At 28.4% G+C, this 17,585-nt stretch overlaps 3 protein-coding genes across 4 annotated transcripts; 2 read left to right on the top strand and 1 right to left on the bottom strand.

The window, feature by feature from the left end:
* The first annotated feature begins 1,864 nt into the window (after positions 1-1,864).
* Positions 1,865-3,783, top strand: LOC119672064 (cuticle protein 19.8-like). The gene is made up of 2 exons (XM_038083019.1): positions 1,865-1,919; positions 3,363-3,783. The coding sequence occupies exons 1-2, from the start codon at positions 1,908-1,910 to the stop codon at positions 3,753-3,755; spliced, it is 405 nt and encodes a 134-aa protein (XP_037938947.1). The 5' UTR covers positions 1,865-1,907; the 3' UTR covers positions 3,756-3,783.
* A 2,298-nt stretch (positions 3,784-6,081) lies between these two features.
* LOC119672063 (neuropeptide-like 3) lies at positions 6,082-11,212 on the bottom strand. Of its 2 annotated transcripts, XM_038083018.1 has the most exons (3): positions 11,098-11,212; positions 10,912-11,030; positions 6,082-6,506 (listed from the first exon to the last, which is right to left on the bottom strand). In XM_038083018.1, exons 1-3 carry the CDS (start codon positions 11,107-11,109, stop codon positions 6,161-6,163), a joined length of 477 nt encoding a protein of 158 aa, XP_037938946.1. In that variant the 5' UTR covers positions 11,110-11,212; the 3' UTR covers positions 6,082-6,160. The 2 variants fall into 2 exon arrangements, with proteins under 2 accessions (XP_037938946.1, XP_037938945.1); XM_038083017.1 differs by lacking the exons at positions 10,912-11,030; positions 11,098-11,212 and adding an exon at positions 6,649-6,722 and having other exon boundaries at positions 6,082-6,559.
* Positions 7,221-7,855, top strand: LOC119672062 (pupal cuticle protein C1B-like). Its single transcript, XM_038083016.1, has 2 exons — positions 7,221-7,325; positions 7,386-7,855. Exons 1-2 carry the CDS (start codon positions 7,314-7,316, stop codon positions 7,785-7,787), a joined length of 414 nt encoding a protein of 137 aa, XP_037938944.1. The 5' UTR covers positions 7,221-7,313; the 3' UTR covers positions 7,788-7,855.
* Positions 11,213-17,585: the final 6,373 nt, after the last annotated feature.

Here is a 17,585-nt window from a genome sequence, read left to right as displayed (position 1 = left end):
TTAAGTTTTAATAATGATTTGAATTTTAACGAACTTTAGTTAATAGTCACCATAATTATCTTTTTTTTTATTTGGAATCATTTTATTTTGCTGTTATAAAAAAAACGCCTCAAATATCCATAATTTATTGTTCTCATCATCCTATAGAGTGTTTAGCTGGCTGCTTAATATTTCAAATGCTTAAATTTCATTTGCAATAAACGTTTAGTGTTGGATTTTATTAACAATTCTCAACTACTTGAAAATGAAATTACAATAAAATTATTGAAGAGATAATCTAATTTGTAAATTTTAATATAGTTCTTTATGATTGGTTGATAAACAGTTGTTTTTTATTAAACCAATTTTATTTTCATAAATGGAATATACCGGGGACGTTTATAGTGTAGTTAGTTGTCCTATAAATTGTAGTTGATTATATAAGCTTCTTATTAATAAAATTTCATTTATAATAAACATTTTACATGGAAACCTATGTATTTGAACATACTTATAGCCACGGTTGCCACTTATGGTACTTTAGTACCAAAATTGGTACTTTTTTTTCGTTTGGTACTCATGTTCAAAAAATGGTACATTTTTGACGACCCAACTTTATTGTGGATATTTCCAATTAATTTTTTTTATAAAGGCAACTTTGCACTATTTTATATTTTGTTCATTTATAACACTATGAAAAACACAGAACGAAAAAATAAAAAGGTCCAAAAAAATTTTTTCCCAGAAATGGTACCTTTTTAAACCAATTTTGGTACAGGAAAAAGTTTTCAAATGGCAACCGTGCCTATGAGTATCTTTATACATATTTATTATATATGTGGTAATAGTTAAATTAAGTTAACCATAATTTTTGTAATGTGGTGTAGGAGAAAATAAGGGTGTCCATATAAGTTTATTATGTTTTTAATCGCAGTGATGAAATGAATTGATTTGGCAATGTCCCTTTGTCTACCAGTCTATTTGTTTGTCTGTATCTTTATATTACTTACGGAATATTTGCAAGTTCGTCTATTTAATTAAATCAAATCAGTTTTCTTAATTTTTGTACTTAACTTGTAGAAACTATAAGGAAGTTTGTTTTGAAGTAAAGCAAATAATTTGCATAAATGGATAATTTTCGATTGAACTCTATCAAAATAACTGAGAATTTGCATTTCCAGAAATGAAATTGGATTAGACTTTACCTAATATGTTAAGCAGTTAGTTGTAGTTGAAAGGAAGTTTTGTAAGCAAGCTATAAATAATTTATTAATAAGATAGCTATCTATAGCTATAAATAGAACATCCATAAATCTTCTATAAGGCCAAATCCAGCCATTCAAATTAGTTGATCAATTTAATTCGTTTTCACGTATGTAACATATTAAAGACTTTACTGACCATTGTAAGGACTTGTTTACAATTGCAATTTAGATGTAATGTGTAGTGAAATATAATTAATAGTTAATATATGAATTCCGGTATTCTATTTTTTTTTATTCGTTCAACAATTCTTGGCTTCCGTTTCATTGCTTCCGCTTAAAAAAGACTTCGCAAATTTGGGAACAAGTTTCGATTGATTGAATGGAAATATTGCAAGTCACTTCTTACACTAATTGAAGGCCTACGGAGACTCTTAAGCATGTTAAATGCGACAAAATTAACAAAAATTTAATAAATAAAATATAACGAGTAATTTGACTGTACAGAAATGAAAAATAAAAAAATAAACTTTAATTATTTTATAAGTTTAAATTAATTGTTAATTAATTATGAAATTGCCTTGCTTAATGTTCAAGTAAGTATATTGGTAATATGAACGAATATAGCTATAAAAACTCAGAGCGGAGCTACTAAAATTATCAGTTCTTATTGGAATTACAAAGTGTACATTCAAATTAAGACTTCTATACACAATATCTCTAAACATGTACAAAGTGGTAAGTGCAATATTATATATAAAAAATTATTTAACACAAATAGTTATAGTGTCATATAACAAAATAATATAAAATAACGAAAATAATAATAACAAAAAATTGCATTAGTTTACGGACGTAGAACTTGGATTGTGTTCCAACCGCGCCAAATTTTCTATCAAATTATATCTGAAGAGTGTTTCATATATGTGTCAAATAATATAATATGAGTTAATATAACTTGTAGTGCAATAAAATTAAATATACTTAAAAATAGTAAAATAAATACTAAATATTTATTTAATAAAATAAAGTTGATTAATAGTCAATGTGACCTTAAAAATAAAAATGTGATATACAATATATAATACATATTATGTATAGAGACTGTTTCAGTTATTTTAAATAATATATTATAAAATAAAATAATTTAAAATGCATAAAAGTAAATATACTTAAAAATAGTAAAATTAATATTAAGTATTTATTTAATAAAATAAAATTGATTAATAATCAATATCAACTTCAAAAATAAAAATGAAGTATTGTATATAATATAGGTATATTACGCACAAAGAATATTTCAGCTGTATATACCTCCTCGGGGAGGTATGCAGATCTGAGGTCAATTATTGCTTAGTCTGATGAAGTGATAAACAATAATTCAGTCAAGGCGTAAAGAGGGGTTAAAAATACCTCGAGTTAAGAAAGAGTAGAAGTGCTTAAATGTACTGGCTCAAATAGCTTCAACATAATAATATAAACTATAATATATAGTATAATAATATACTGTAAGATAAAATAATTTAAAAAGCAATGAGATTTAAGATAATTAAATATAGTAAAATATATATTAAATATTTATTTAATAAAATAAAGTTGACTAATACGTAATAAAGTGTATTTGACTTATGTTTTTAATTAATAATTCAACGTCATTGTAAAAAATAAAATTAAATTTAAATTAAATTTAGTTTTGGATTGTTATAAAGTAATCAATACTAAAAATTAAAGTAGTTTTTAAAAATTACTCACACGAAAAATAGGTAAATAAAAAATACAATAATTTAAAACACAAATTCATAAATTATGAAATAAAAATATAATTAAATACATTTAATATTATAAACTGTAATAGTCATACATTAAATAATACTTCTCTAAAAAAATTTAAAATAGTTTTTTGAATAGTTAATATTATTAAAAAAAAAATAAAAATAAAATATGTTTTAAGAGATTATTTTTTATTAATATAAAAATAATAAAATAATAAAAATAAAAAAAATAAAATGGGATTACTTTTTATTAAAATAAGTTTTTTGTAATTAAATATTAATAATATAAAAAAGTATTAAAAATATATAAAAAACTAGATATAAAAAATAAAACATCAAAAACTTTTTAATATTAATATTAAAATTACAATATAAAATATTTTCTAAATTTTTTTTTAATTTTTTTTAGTTGATTTTGTCCTTTGCACTTATCGCATGTGCCTCAGCACGTCCTGGTTTCGTTGCTGACTCAGCTATCGTCGAAACTGAAGCTGTAGTCGCTAAAGTGGGCGAAGTTGTTCACAGTGTACCAAGTGCTGTGTCCCATCAAAGTCAAACAGTTGTACATGGTCAGACACATGTTGTCAGCGATATTGTTGCACCTGCCGTCGCTGAAGTGAGAACAATTGCTGCCGCTCCTGCCCCAGTAGTTGCATCGCTGCCAGTTGCTACCGCTGCTATTTTGTCACCAAGTGAAATCTCTTATCATGGTGCACCATTGTTGAAGAGCATTGCTGCTGCATCTGCCTTAGCAACACCATTAGTGCAAACTTATGCTGCACCAGTTGCATACGTTCACTAAGGGCTTGATAAAATAGCTTGAGTTAATAAAAAATTGCTATTACTGTGATCTTTGTTATAATATTAAAAATAAAAATTGATTCAAAAATATAAATTAAATTTTAATAATTAGAAAATATATGCATAGAAATTGATGCTGTTTAAACTGTTGGCTTTGTGCTAATTAATTAAAAGTGCGATACTCGTAAAAAGTGAAGTTAAACTTAAATGATTGATTGATTTATCACATAGGAAGAGAAGATATGGTCATCAATTTTAAACTGAATGAAAATAGATAGATAGAAGAGATAGAAGTGAGTGAACTCTTGTTATTTAAGGTACTCGATAAGATATAAATTGTGTTCGCAAAACAAGTTTCAAAAATAGATATTTAAAATTTTATAACAGAAATAATTATAAATGATTAGGCACATATGCTAAGTATATTTAATTACTTTAAGAATGATATTTGATATAAGATTATCACTTAGAAAAAAAAATATGAAAAAATTGAGAATATTTGTCAAGCTTTAAATATCTTCATAAAGAATTTTCAAAAACTCACTAATCGAACTAGTTCATATTAAAGGCGGGAATTTAAATTTAAACAAAAGTCGATCCATTTAATGTTTAAGGTAATTGTTTAAAATAACTTTTGTTGCTCAAAATTTAATCAGAATGTCATCAAATCAATTTATATGTTATTGTAAATTGACTTGACTTATTTTTATAAATCCAGGTTATAAAACCTGGACCTAGCAGGTTACTGCTATCTAGAAAGTCTTGTGGGTTTAATTTTAGCTGAGTGTTACTTGTCAGGTATCATAAACCTCTTCTTCTGTTCATCTATTATTACCCTCATTTTTCGTGTGATCTGGTATCACGTTTATAGTCATAGAGTGCCACCCTAACTTTTCAAGATCAACTTTGAGTAAATTGAAAGTGTTTTGTAAGATATTAAAGAAGTCTGACGGTCTGAATACATACATATACGTGCTTCAATTGTATTAATATAGATATTCTCTGCTGCATAGCTGCGAAGCGTTGGCCTGTGGAAGCTATTTAAATTTAAACAAAATTTTTATAACTATTTCCGAAGCAATCCTTCTGATATGAGTTGATTAACAAATAAATTGTATTCAAAAGGAAAAAACTTTTTCTAAATGATTGTAATTAAATGTGATAAATAATAATATACTACGTGATTATACATACATATAATTTCCTTAAGCAATTTCAGGCCTCAGCATAAAATCTGTAAGTCCAAAAATAAATAAACAAATAGGCACACAAAGAGTTGAAAGTTAAAAGAAAAATTCTTACATCATTCCTGTAACTAAATAAGTATATATGAAATCTATCAAGCGTCTTCAATATCAAATCAATACTACAAAGGACATGGCTCTAGTGTCTGGGGTTCATATTTTTCGCTGCAAAGGAAAAATGACTTAGAAGAGAAAGAAAATGGACTTATCGGATATTCTTAATTTCATCTGGTAAACCAAATGATTTAATTTGTATAACATGAAGAGTTATTTTACAAACAATCGTTAGTATGAGTTCCCTCCTCTTGACAAGTTTTAGAACATCAGAATGGGCATCACTTCTCCGAGTGTGTTTGCACTTACAGGTTTCTTTTAAACTTAACTTAACTCTTTTGTGATATATACATATTGAAAGTCTTAAGTCGTTTGGTAACACCGTCACAATGAGACAAATATAAACTCATATCTTCTTCAGGTAGTTTATTTCGAAATACAGTTATGAGATTTCGATCCACTAAATATGGTAGAATAGAATATAACAGGATAGTGTATAAGCACAATTACCACTGTAGATATTTTATGCTAATGAAGTTATAAGCTCTGGGTTTAGCATTCTCTTTATATACCAGATTAAATCTAGATAGTTACTAAAATCATAAATTGAAGTTTATACTTATGTGCGAGTAGCTAGTGATGACATTTTGTTTACTCTGACCGTCCTATTTCATTAGGAGCGTTGGAAGTGATGATGATTGAGATAAACTGCTAAAAACTTCCTCCTTGTTTTAATATTTAAGTCATACTTAATTATAATATTAAACATGTATTTTGACTGTTTAAGTTCCATAGGAATACTTTACTTCATCCACAAGGATGGTAAGCACGCAAATTCTTTAACATACATAGGTATTGGCAACATTTTTTAGTTTTAAGGAATTTTTTTAATATTTCTGCTAATACTACTAATATTGTTAGGCTCCTAATTGTGCTTTTCTTCAACTTGATAACAGATATATATTTTGTTTTATGTCTAAAATTTGTTTCTCCTTTCTGAATATAAATAAATAATATTAATTGAAATGATTTAAGTTTGTCTTATAGTTGGATTTTATTATTACTTTTATCACAATAAAACTAAAAAGATTATTCCATAGGGACAGTCTTAATGATGGATTCCGTAGGCAACTGGAGCAGCAACAACATGTTTAACTAAAGGAGCAGAGTGTAATACAGGAACTGAGTGAACAACTGGAGCAGCGTGAACTGCATGCACTACAGGAGCAGCATGAACGGTGTGAACAACTGGAGCAGCAATAGTCTTAACAACTGGAACAGTGTGGACAACTGGAGCAGCATGGACGACAGTCTTGACTACAGGTGTAAGTACAGGCTGGACAATGGTTTTGCCGTGCACTTGAGTTAAGCTTTGGTGTGAGACTGCTGATGGTGCACTGTGGACGACAGCACCTACTTTAGCTAAAACGGGTTGATGCACAACATGATGAGTTTCGATAAGTCCTGCGCTGACAGTGGCAAAGCACACGATAGCAACAATAGCAAACTGTTAAATATAAAAAATTTTAAATAATTTTATTAATTTTATTAAATAATTTTTATTAAATTAACTAATAAAATTTATTCTGTACTTACGATTTTATACATTTTTAAAATTTTTGTTTTTATGTTTCGTCGGTTTGAAAGCACAAATAAGATTTGTTGTAGAATGTTAGTTCGTAGGCAGTTTATATACTTTAAGTAAATGCTTAAGAGAAAATATGAATTCTTTCACAAAAGCACTTGCTTGCAGATTGGAACTTGTTTAACGCTGCGCTTAATAGGGCGGTAAACACGCAAACCAAAATCGTTACTTAACACTCGAAGTGCGAAGAGAAACACAAAGCGTGGCTTACCAATAAATTGCGGAAAAGAGTATGAAACCACATGACAAGTAGTGACGGAGTTTAATGTCTTGACCTTCGTAGCACTTAACTTCAGACAAGAAATTATCTTGTCTACTTGAGCGAAACAATTGAAGTTGCATATCTAAAGTAGTTGAAAACGGCTGATAACACTGTTTTGTGCTGATAAAATGCTTACCTGCAGACACATACGCACTCGAATAACAAATAAATGAGAAGAAAAAACTTGCTACAGCTGATTCAAGACTCAAGGTAGTCTGCGCGGGTCTGCTAAGCTCCAGCTTCAAGTTTAGCTTGAGTTTTGTATAAAAAGGTTAAGCCAACAATCGTCAAGCAACAGAAATCAACTGAAGTTTCTACCATAAACAACAATTAAATAAAATAAATTTAATCAAAATGTTCAAATTCGTAAGTTCAAAGGATTATTCTGTGTTCAGGACGTATTTTTATAAACTATTTTGTTCTCAGGTTGCCATTATTGCCACCGTTTGCTTTGCTGCTGCCAGCGCTGGATTAATTGAGACTCACCATGTTGTACATGAGCCTGTTTTGGCCAAAGTAGGTGCTGTCGTCCACAGTGCACCATCTGCTGTTTCTCATCAAAGCATCACTCAAGTACACAGCAAAACCATTGTTGAACCCGTTCTTGCTCCCATCGTAAAGACTACTGTTCATGCTGCTCCAGTTGTACATGCCGTTCATGCTGCCCCAGTTGTACACTCCGTTCATGCTGCTCCAGTAGTACACTCCGTTCATGCTGCTCCAGTAGTACACTCAGTTCATGCTGCTCCAGTTGTACATGCCGTACATGCTGCTCCAGTTGTTCATGCCGTTCACGCTGCTCCTCTTGCTCTTTCCCTTCATCATTAAATGTAAAATGAAAGCAAAACTTTAATTAGATAATTTATGTGATAGAATTTAATAAAATGGCTAACAATTTTTCAATTAATCAGAATGTATTTATTTAAAAGTTCTAAAGTCTGTGCATAAAAGTTAAAATAATCTCAACTGCTGATTATAGTTGGATAACAGATTGCAAATAATTGTAATCAAAGTGTTAGGACTGACATCTAGAAGAAAGAATATTTAATCTCAACGATAAAGAAATTGTAGCTTTAAGATAATATTATATGAAAAGAAAAATGGACAAGACAAGAATTGATTCCGACGCTTTACTTTAACCTCTAGTCAACTCAGCAATTTCCCTTTTGTAAATCCCGCTTCCAAAGTTCATATTTCGACGAGGGAAAAACATTGATATTAGAAAAGATTTTGTGTGTTTTTCTGCATTTTTGTATTTAAATTATTTTTAATAAATAGTATTTTATTGAAACAAAAATATTTACAAACAAATCCAATTGTAATCAGGATATTTTCAATGCTTGAACTAATTAACTAACTTAATTAGAATGTTCAGCATTTTTCTCTGTATGAGTTTTAAATCATCGAAAACTGTAGAATGGGATATTAAAACTATCTCTGAAGTGAGAAGAAGGATTTCAGTTACAAATCCAAATAGTGACATAATACATTCTACTTCAGAAATGAATGGAAAGAAGATAACATATTCATAAGTTCAATATTTATTATGTTTAAATTCTTGAAGCTCGAAAACGTGGGAACAAATATATGGTAGGAATACATAGTGAGTGGAGGGGAGCTGAGGTCTATTACAATAATTTGTAAATTATGCATTAAGCGGTAATTTGATCGTTTCTGTATTTCTTAGAGAAGTACAGGAGTGTTGTTATTTTATGTTTATAACAAACACTGGTTCGGCGTCTGGAAGGAAATAGTGGTATCGGAATAGGTTTTAAGCAATGATTGGGATATTTCAAAATGTTTTATATCTAAGGTTGTTGCATATTACTTTACTGGTTTTGGTTCATTATAGGTTTTAATTTATTAATGGGTCATTTTACAGTAAAGGCTTTTTCTCTCTTTATGTAGTCCTTGTAGCACCAATCTTAACTGTTGCTATGTAAATCATATATTTTGTATTATGCTTAATTATTTTTTTATCGGATTCTTATCCAACTTGTCACCGCAAAACCGTTTAATTATTTTCTCCTAGTTATATGTCGATCTGTGTATTTCTTTGAATGTCTCAAGTCTCCCAGTTTTGAAAATAATCTTATAAAATATTGCAAAACGATTTTAATTATTATTAAAATTATTAAAATTTCAATTGAATCAAATTAGTTGACTATTATTTACTAGCTGTAGGCAAAGCCGAGAAGTCAGGTGTATACTATCTATCACTCTTTCATTTGATTCATGATTATTGCGGTAAACCTAAATTTTATAACAAGCGACGAAACGAAGCATAGTACCTTTTTTATACTTTATATAACTCTCAAGTTAGTCCTGATAGAAATGTATTCGAATATGGTTTTATTCCAATGTTAGCGACATTCATTGTCGACTTTTCGGTCGGTAGTTGGTGTTTCAAAACCCTTTTTTGCATTTTTGCGACCATTTGTAGTATTGATTTAGTTTCTTGACGTCCTTCGTTTGGATCCTTTTTAAGCCTTGACGCCGATTTAACCAATTACTTCACTTAGAGTCCATTCCTTTTAAAGGATCAAATTCACTTAACTGATTTACTATTACGTTTTGAATTTCCATTGATATTATTTATTTTTTTAAAAAATAATTTAATCACTCCTTCTTTGTTGATTAGCGTTTTTCATTGCAAAAAGTGTCTTAAAACCTGAACTTCAAATGGCTTGTCAACAATGAATATAACAACAAAGTGAAATGTAATCTCGGATATGTTTTAATGAAAGAAGAGATATTCAAATAGCGTTGAAGTTTTAGTTTTACTATTGATTAGCAGGTGGCGCTCTGATAACATAAATGTCTAAGATTTTGAATTCAAAATGAATTCTTGACTTTTATTTATTTACTTTGTTTTGATTAGGGATAGAGGATTTTAGTTTTATTTTAAAACTAACTTCTTCAAGAAAATATTTACATAAATTTGTAAATTTTTATATATGTGTAACATATATATACTTATTTATATTAATATATTAAATACGTAAACGTTAAAAATTAACTTTAGCATATATTTAGGCACTTTTTTTAATATGACGAGTGTGTAGCATTGAGTGATATTTATGTTTGTACTCACTCAAATTATTAAAGTAAGTAGCAGAAATTTAATCATTTATTGATAAATATTTATTATTTTATAAAAAAAATTATTAAAATATTGCTGAATTAGGTTGACTGATTAATTTATAAAAATATATGAAAGTAATTGATTACTTGATTCATTTATTAATTAAAAACTAAATTTTTCTTTGACTATTTAAAGAACACTATTTTCTATATCACTATAATATAAAATCACTCTTTTTGTTTTATATATAAATAATATATATCGCTTCATTTGAGTATATGGAATTTTTCTTAGTTTACTTGATATAATCTAAACAATTTTATTTTTCCTTAAACTATAAAAAGTCTCTTTGACTTTCATATGTACAGAGTTATCTATTTTGTAGTTTTGAAAATAAATGCGAAAATCGATTAAATTCTTATTTCAGTTTAATCCTTGCTCCTCAAATGCTTTAATTCATAATTTGGATCATTACTCAAATATCCTTACACCTTACACGGATTAAAATAATAAAAAAGGATTGATTTTTATTTTAAAAAAATATGCTTTAATTATTTAATTTGAATTTCTATTTACAGACCAAACGCAAAAATATGAAATAATGAACAAACTTTCCATTTTAAATAGAGCATCTGATTGGCAGTGGGATATAACAAAATGAGATGTCTGCATTCTAAATTAGAACACAAGGACTAATAGATGTGAGATACTTAAGTTTACCAGCCATGACCGTGACCAAGAGCAATTGGTGCAGCAATCGCATGCGTAGCTAAAGGAGCAGCATGCAAAAGTGGTAAGGCAGGAGCAACAACTGAGGTGATCAAGGGGCGAGCATGAAGTTGAACATGGCTTTGATGTGAAATAGCAGCTGGAATGCTATGCAGAAGTGGTGCTGCAACCAAAGCAGGAGCTGGAGCTAATATGGCACTTGGAGCCAATAGACCTGGACGAGCAGCAGCAATGCTGAGCAAAGCACATAATACAATCTGTAGAGAATAAAGGAAATTAAATAAAATTAGTATTTTTTATATTAAGCTTATCTTAATAACTTACGAGTTTGAACATTATTATAAGCCTCTACTTAAAGTTATTTTATGTTTAAGTCAAGCTTCGATTAAGCGTTTGATATGTTTTGATGTTGTCGACAATTATGCCTGGCCTTTTATACTGAAATTACTGATCATTTACTTCAATTAAAAGTGATTTTTTCGCACTTTTTTTTAATTTCTTTTATGTGCAATTGCAGTGGAAATGTTGCTCATACGCTTCGGTGCTTGACAGTGCATTTGCAAACCTTTCCGGGGACAAGTTTCTCAACGAGCAATGCTGAAATATGATTCTCATTTTGTATCTATGACTTGAGTTTGGTTGTAGATATTGTCATCATTGTTAAGATGGGAGTGTACATTCTATGGTAAAAAGCTGTTTGTTATAATTAGGAACTCCGCATAACATTGTTTAAAACATGTTTTATACATAAATGAATAAAAAAGTTTGAATAAAATTAATAAATATGTTGAATAAATTAATATAATATTATTATATTAAAGAAGTTATGCTAAAAATTGCATAAGGCTTTAATTATCTTGTACTTTTTTATAACAATTAACAATTAACAATTAAATATAAACAATTTTTATAACCTGATACTATACCCAATAATTGGCTACTTACCAATTAGTTTTACTAGTGTAGATATTCTTAAGTGCTATATCAGTTAAAATTAATTATGTGTGAAATAAGTAGCTATGTTCTTATTTATTCATATTTAAGTAAATATATTTATCTTCAAGCAAAATATGTCAGGTTCAATTAAAACTCTTGGCGTTCTAAGCAAATCCGCATACTACGAGTATATAACAGAACATGTGTATTAATTATAATGAATTTTTCGTCATTTCGACTATAAAGTATTTACCACAAATAATAGCATATCTGATCAAATTCATAAACTACAATTTCCGAAGTTTTTCAATTATTGTCGGTATATTGAATTCACTTGTGGTTACTAACTTTTAGATGCAAGTTCAAGTTCAAGGAAGTTTGTGGTTTCATTTCTGTTAGATCAAACGTTTCAATTTCAACTTTAGACTTTAAATAAAATTTATATTTGAATATTTGGATTGGAAGTGTTTTAAATTTTATCTTAAAGCAATACAGGTCTTAAGAAATAATTTTTTTTTAAAATTAGATTACCTAAAAAAAATTGTTAGAGAATTATTAGGGCACAATGTTAAATGTAAATGTTATTTGCAATGATAGTCCACTATTTGAATGAAAAATAACATCTCTACAAAGTTGATATCATTAAAATCATCTTAGAGATACTTTGAAAAATAAAGGAATAAGGCTGTATAATATACCTACTTCATAAAATAATTAAGTACTACATGTACTTGGATAGAAAATGATGGATAGAAAATTTTTGATCTGAAAAAAACAAAAATATATATTGCTTTTAGCTTTGATCGATATGTTCTTACAATGTACGTATATGTATGTGTATATGTATAAAAATGCATGTCTTTATATGTATACTAAAATATATATATGTAAGAAGGACTCGTATGGCAACCCTGGCGATAGCAGAAAGTTAGTTAAGTTGATGATGTTGAGAAGAGCGGTTGTAAAGTTGTCGAGTCCGGTCGTTGTAGGAGCAATTGTGTTCTCGTATTGTTTCTTTCTTTTGATATAATTATTTATTCTTATTAATAAAATAGTGAACTTAATTCTATTCTTTACATATATATATAAATGTTTTATACCTATACTATAAAACATTAATTATATTATTTCCATTCTTTTCGAATATATCATCACTATTCAATAGCAGAAGCAGAAAAATTTTCTTATAGGTTTCTAATTTTAGAAAGATTAGATTACGAGTATATTAGACCCAGTGCAAATATATTCCACGCTTATAAATAAAGCATAAGCACAGTTAATATTTGTATAAAGACCTAAGTTTGAGAAATATGCTGGATAGACGAGTAATTCCATATGTTTATCACAGTTATCATTATCATTCTCTGACCAAAAGGTCGAAAAACCTTCTCCGTATAAATTAAAATTATATTAATTAATTAATTTATTATATATTTAATAAATGCTAACTAAATAGTAATAATAACTATTGAGTGTATCTCTATTTATAGTTCTTTCGCTATTTTTTTTTTTCATTGACATGCTACAATTTATGTGGTAATATTACTTAATAATCGCTTTTGAAGGTTGCACTTTAATATTATATCTCGTTCATTCCAAACAGCAGGTTCTGTCATGTGGTATCTTTATTCTGTGTGTTAAATTGACAGTCAAACAGCTATCAAGGCGTTTAACTCTATGACTTTAAATTAAAAGTCGACATATATGACATATATATTTCATGACTACTAGGGCACAGCGATATAAAGGGAAATGGTATCGAATATGACTTTGCTAAAAAAGAAATGACTAACAAGATATATTTCTTAAAGTTTAATTATATTACACCCATTGCAAGATTACCAGTGCCAGAACTTTGTAAAAATTCTTTACAGTAAATATTCACGTAATATTAAATATTTAATAATTTTATCAATTTCATAAAAATAATATTAATCAAACATAATGCAATAATATTTGACAATACCTGAAACAATTGTACGGTCAACCAAAAATTCAATTAATTGTAAATAAATAAAAGATTTTGTTGTTGCAATTCACTACTGTTCGAAACCTCTCCATAAGTAAAACAGTAAATTATTATTCCGTTAACGTTTTCATTACAAGAATATAATTTTTATAATTAGTCTTAGTTTATTTAATTTAATCACTAATTAAATTTTATTTATACATTTTTACAAATATTACAAAACATTTGCATATATCGGCTAGGTTATTAATTTGAAATGTTCTCACGATATGAAGGTAGATATTTTGAATAGCAAGCAAATCGAAGTAATTTTACTTGCAAATATAATTTATGGTACTTAGGACTAATAGATACCCTGTTATGAGTACGTAATTTATAATAATAAATATGGTAAACCATTTAAGAAGTTGTTTGAATATTAAATTAGTTAAAAGCCAGATGGCCAAAATAAATAATTAAAAACTTTAACAAACTAATTAAAAAACTGTTAATAAATTTTTATTATTTCTATACTTATTCTCATTTTAATTTGAGTTGCAGTTTTTTTATTTACAAAAGTACTTAAAATATATATATTTTTCGATGACAGTAGATAATCTATTAATTTTTCTCAGAAACGGTTTGAACTACTGCTTCACTAAAAAGTAAGTACAAAATACTTAGTAACATTATAATAAAATGATATGGTACCTACATTAATAAAGTAAGGGCTAAGGTTCTCAATGGAATACAAGTCTATAACTTAAACATATATTTTGTATCACAGTTACCTGATGAAAAATAAAAAGGAATTTTTGCAGTTTAAAAAAGGTTATAATATTAGTGCCAAGAAGTTCTGGAAGAAGTCCTTTCCGATTAAGAGATTCTACACATGTATCTCATTTCTCATATTACAAGTGGGTAGCTAGAAACTTGTACAGAATGTGACAATAAGATTAATTTTTTTTATATTACTTAATTATCCCATATATAATATATCTAAATCAATAAAAAATATTTAGAATGCAGTAAGATTCAGCAAATAATTTACTGCTTTACTTATAAAAGGTTGTAATAATTAAAAGTGTTCAATAATGTTATTGAAGAAGGAATAATACCAAGTATCTCTGACCGATTATATGACACAAATAACAAACAGTCTTCTATATAAAGTTTCCTCCCTCCAGTCTCCTACAACAAGAAGTATTGTTGATGTACTTACAGTATGCAATAGTATGGAGTCCTATAAAAGGTGTTCGGACGAAAGAGAAAATTGAACAGTTGGAGTATTTTTAAGATTTTTTTCTCTGAGCAATTACTGAATAGGGCGCGGTTGATTGAACGGTTGGTTGAAACTTATATGAGATCTTAATGAAACTAGATGATATACTGAAAGGCATTAAGTAGATAACCTAAATCCTATTATTCAATATGCGGATCCGTTATAAAAAAAATAATATAATTCAAAGGAAAAAATTTAAATACTGGTATGCTCGAGAAGATGATTAAATAGATATTGATTAGATCTCTACCTGCAGTCGGTTTCTATTTAATATTAGTTAATAACATCCAGACTATTTTGCTTTTGTACGCTCCAATAATCTTTATGAAATAAAAATTCATATAAAAATTTTATTTCGTCTCCTTAAACATAATGTATTTGTTAGGTCAGTGAACTTATTTTTATCTCAATTTTTTTTCATTCAAAACTAGTTTCTTTTTTCTGTTAAATCTATTAAAATTGTTTACTGTTTGTCAAAATTTACGATCGTAGATAAGCAACAACGTGCGTTTCTTTTTGATCTCTCAATTGAAGCCGTTCAGGGTTAAGGTTCACATTGATTGAAATTAAATTGCGCTCACAAAATCCGCCGTAAAACCATTAATTTTCATAAAAAATTTAAATATTTGCAAGTAATTCAACGGTAATTGCGTTTACTTAAATTAATCTTAATTTGCTGAATGGCAAACTAATAATTTGAATTTAAATAAATTGTTGAAATGAACGGATTTAATTATTTAAATATTATATCTAATGATTTTTGCTAGAAGTTTTTGTTTATTTTTCAATAGAAAAAAGTATTGAAATTGAGTTGCGGTCACAATCAAGTTTGTGGTTTTAATGCATTTGTTCTTCTGCACCCCTTCCGTGCGGGTATGTATACCTGCATGTGTTTTATACATGTACGTAAATACATGATGTTATTTAAAAGTGAAAGGATTAGATGCCAGCACGTTTCTTTCGATAGAGACTATCACTCGTACCATATAAGTACCTGGTTTCGGATTCAGTATGACTTCTAATTATTCTTAATTATGTTTTTTAAACTGTGGGTTCAAGTTAATTCCAGCTTTGTATGTGTGAAATGCTTGTAGATGTAAATAGATTTGATTGCCAATTTGTTTAAATAAGATCACTTAAACTTGTAATTAATTTACACTCAAAAGAATATAGAATATAAAAAAATATTGTCTTCAAAAGTTTACAAATGAAAATGAAGTACTTGTCTACTATCCACTAAAGTGAATTGCTTCTAAATTGGACAGTTTAATTTATTTTATCTTATATTCGCAATAAAAAATAAAATTATGTTTCAATAAATAAAGAAATATTTTAATTACTTAATTTTATTAATATTATACAATCTTCATATTGTATAATATCTACATTGATTTAATGTATATCCATATTATTTAAATGCATCTACTGAAATAATCCTATCATTTCTATGTAGAATTTGGTTAGTTAAGTATAAGGTTTGATTTGGTAACTGAAGAAGCTTTACATCCTTTCTTAAAAAAAAGTTAATTCTAGTTTATTATTGTTAGCACTCAAAATATTTTTCAGTATTTAGAACTCCTTCTATCTCTGATTAGAGTAAAATTCAAAAGAGTATAATATATATAATATATACCATATAAATCAGTTGAAATAGTTAATAACGTCTTTGGTAAAATAACTTATTAGTACACGGAAGGCACTTTATCTGTAGTCTTAGAGAATAATATAAAAAGGGAATAATGCATTCTATATCTTCGTGCTCAGTCCTCTTGTCGGAATATGCTACCGTTAAAATACCGATGTAATAGATTAGTGTATCGTTAGTACTACATCAACTGCAGATTTGCTGAAACTATGCGCTTCACTTATAGATATCACAACTCGTCTATAAATCGATTGTCTTAGCTATGTTGAATTCATCTATGTTCTTAAACAGTTCTCACATTGGGGTATATAACGAGGTTTTGGCTTTACTTAAGTGGATTTGAGTATGATCGGTATGATTAGCTATATCATCGTCCTAGATTAAATTGTTCTAATGGCTGTCTGATTGTTTGCGAAGATAAAGATATTCGTATATATTGGATTGTATATATCTTGGCTTGAAAGAATTTGTGGTATGATTGCCTTATCTGTATATGTCATGCGTAGGAACTTTGTCCTATTTCACTTTTCAGCTTTGAACTATCTGTATAAATGGAGACTTTCGAGTTACCTGTCACAGATCCCGACCCCCAACTTTCCGTGGTAGGGTTCAATCTATCAATCAATCCAGTACGTTCCCAGGCGAACATTGCGTGCTGCCGAAGCAGGTGGATTCGCCGTATCAGTACGAGCACCACTTGGAGACTATATTATCATCGGATTTTGACTCATGTTTTATCCAGAAAAGTAAAAGGGAGCAAAGCCTTGACGATGGGTTACAAGCGCAATGTCAGTTCTGTAAGCTTTGCACGTAGTGACAGGTCACTTTTAAATAGGCCGCACCTAACCTGGAGAACAGACGCCTTTTGCAGCCGCTCAATATGAGTACCGACGCTACGTTGTGGAATGCGCTTAGCTTCATTACTCCTCATTCGACCTTACCGGCAAGGGAGGCCCTACCAGTAGCAAGCAACTGCCGGCATCGCTCGAAGATTCATCGTA

Source organism: Teleopsis dalmanni, chromosome 1, assembly GCF_002237135.1.
Source record: "Teleopsis dalmanni isolate 2A chromosome 1, ASM223713v2, whole genome shotgun sequence".
NCBI classification, from domain to species: Eukaryota; Metazoa; Arthropoda; class Insecta; order Diptera; family Diopsidae; genus Teleopsis; species Teleopsis dalmanni.
The sequence above is the reverse complement of the archived record's forward strand: the minus strand, read 5'-3'. Positions and strand labels throughout refer to the sequence as shown.

What these genes read in the sequence shown, in the direction of transcription:
- LOC119672063 (XM_038083018.1), bottom strand. An exon ending in CTTCTGCATAGCATTCCAGC is followed by an intron (nt 6,507 to 10,911) that starts TGCTATTTCACA and finishes AGGACTTATCGA; the next exon opens with AACTCATCATGTTGTGCATC.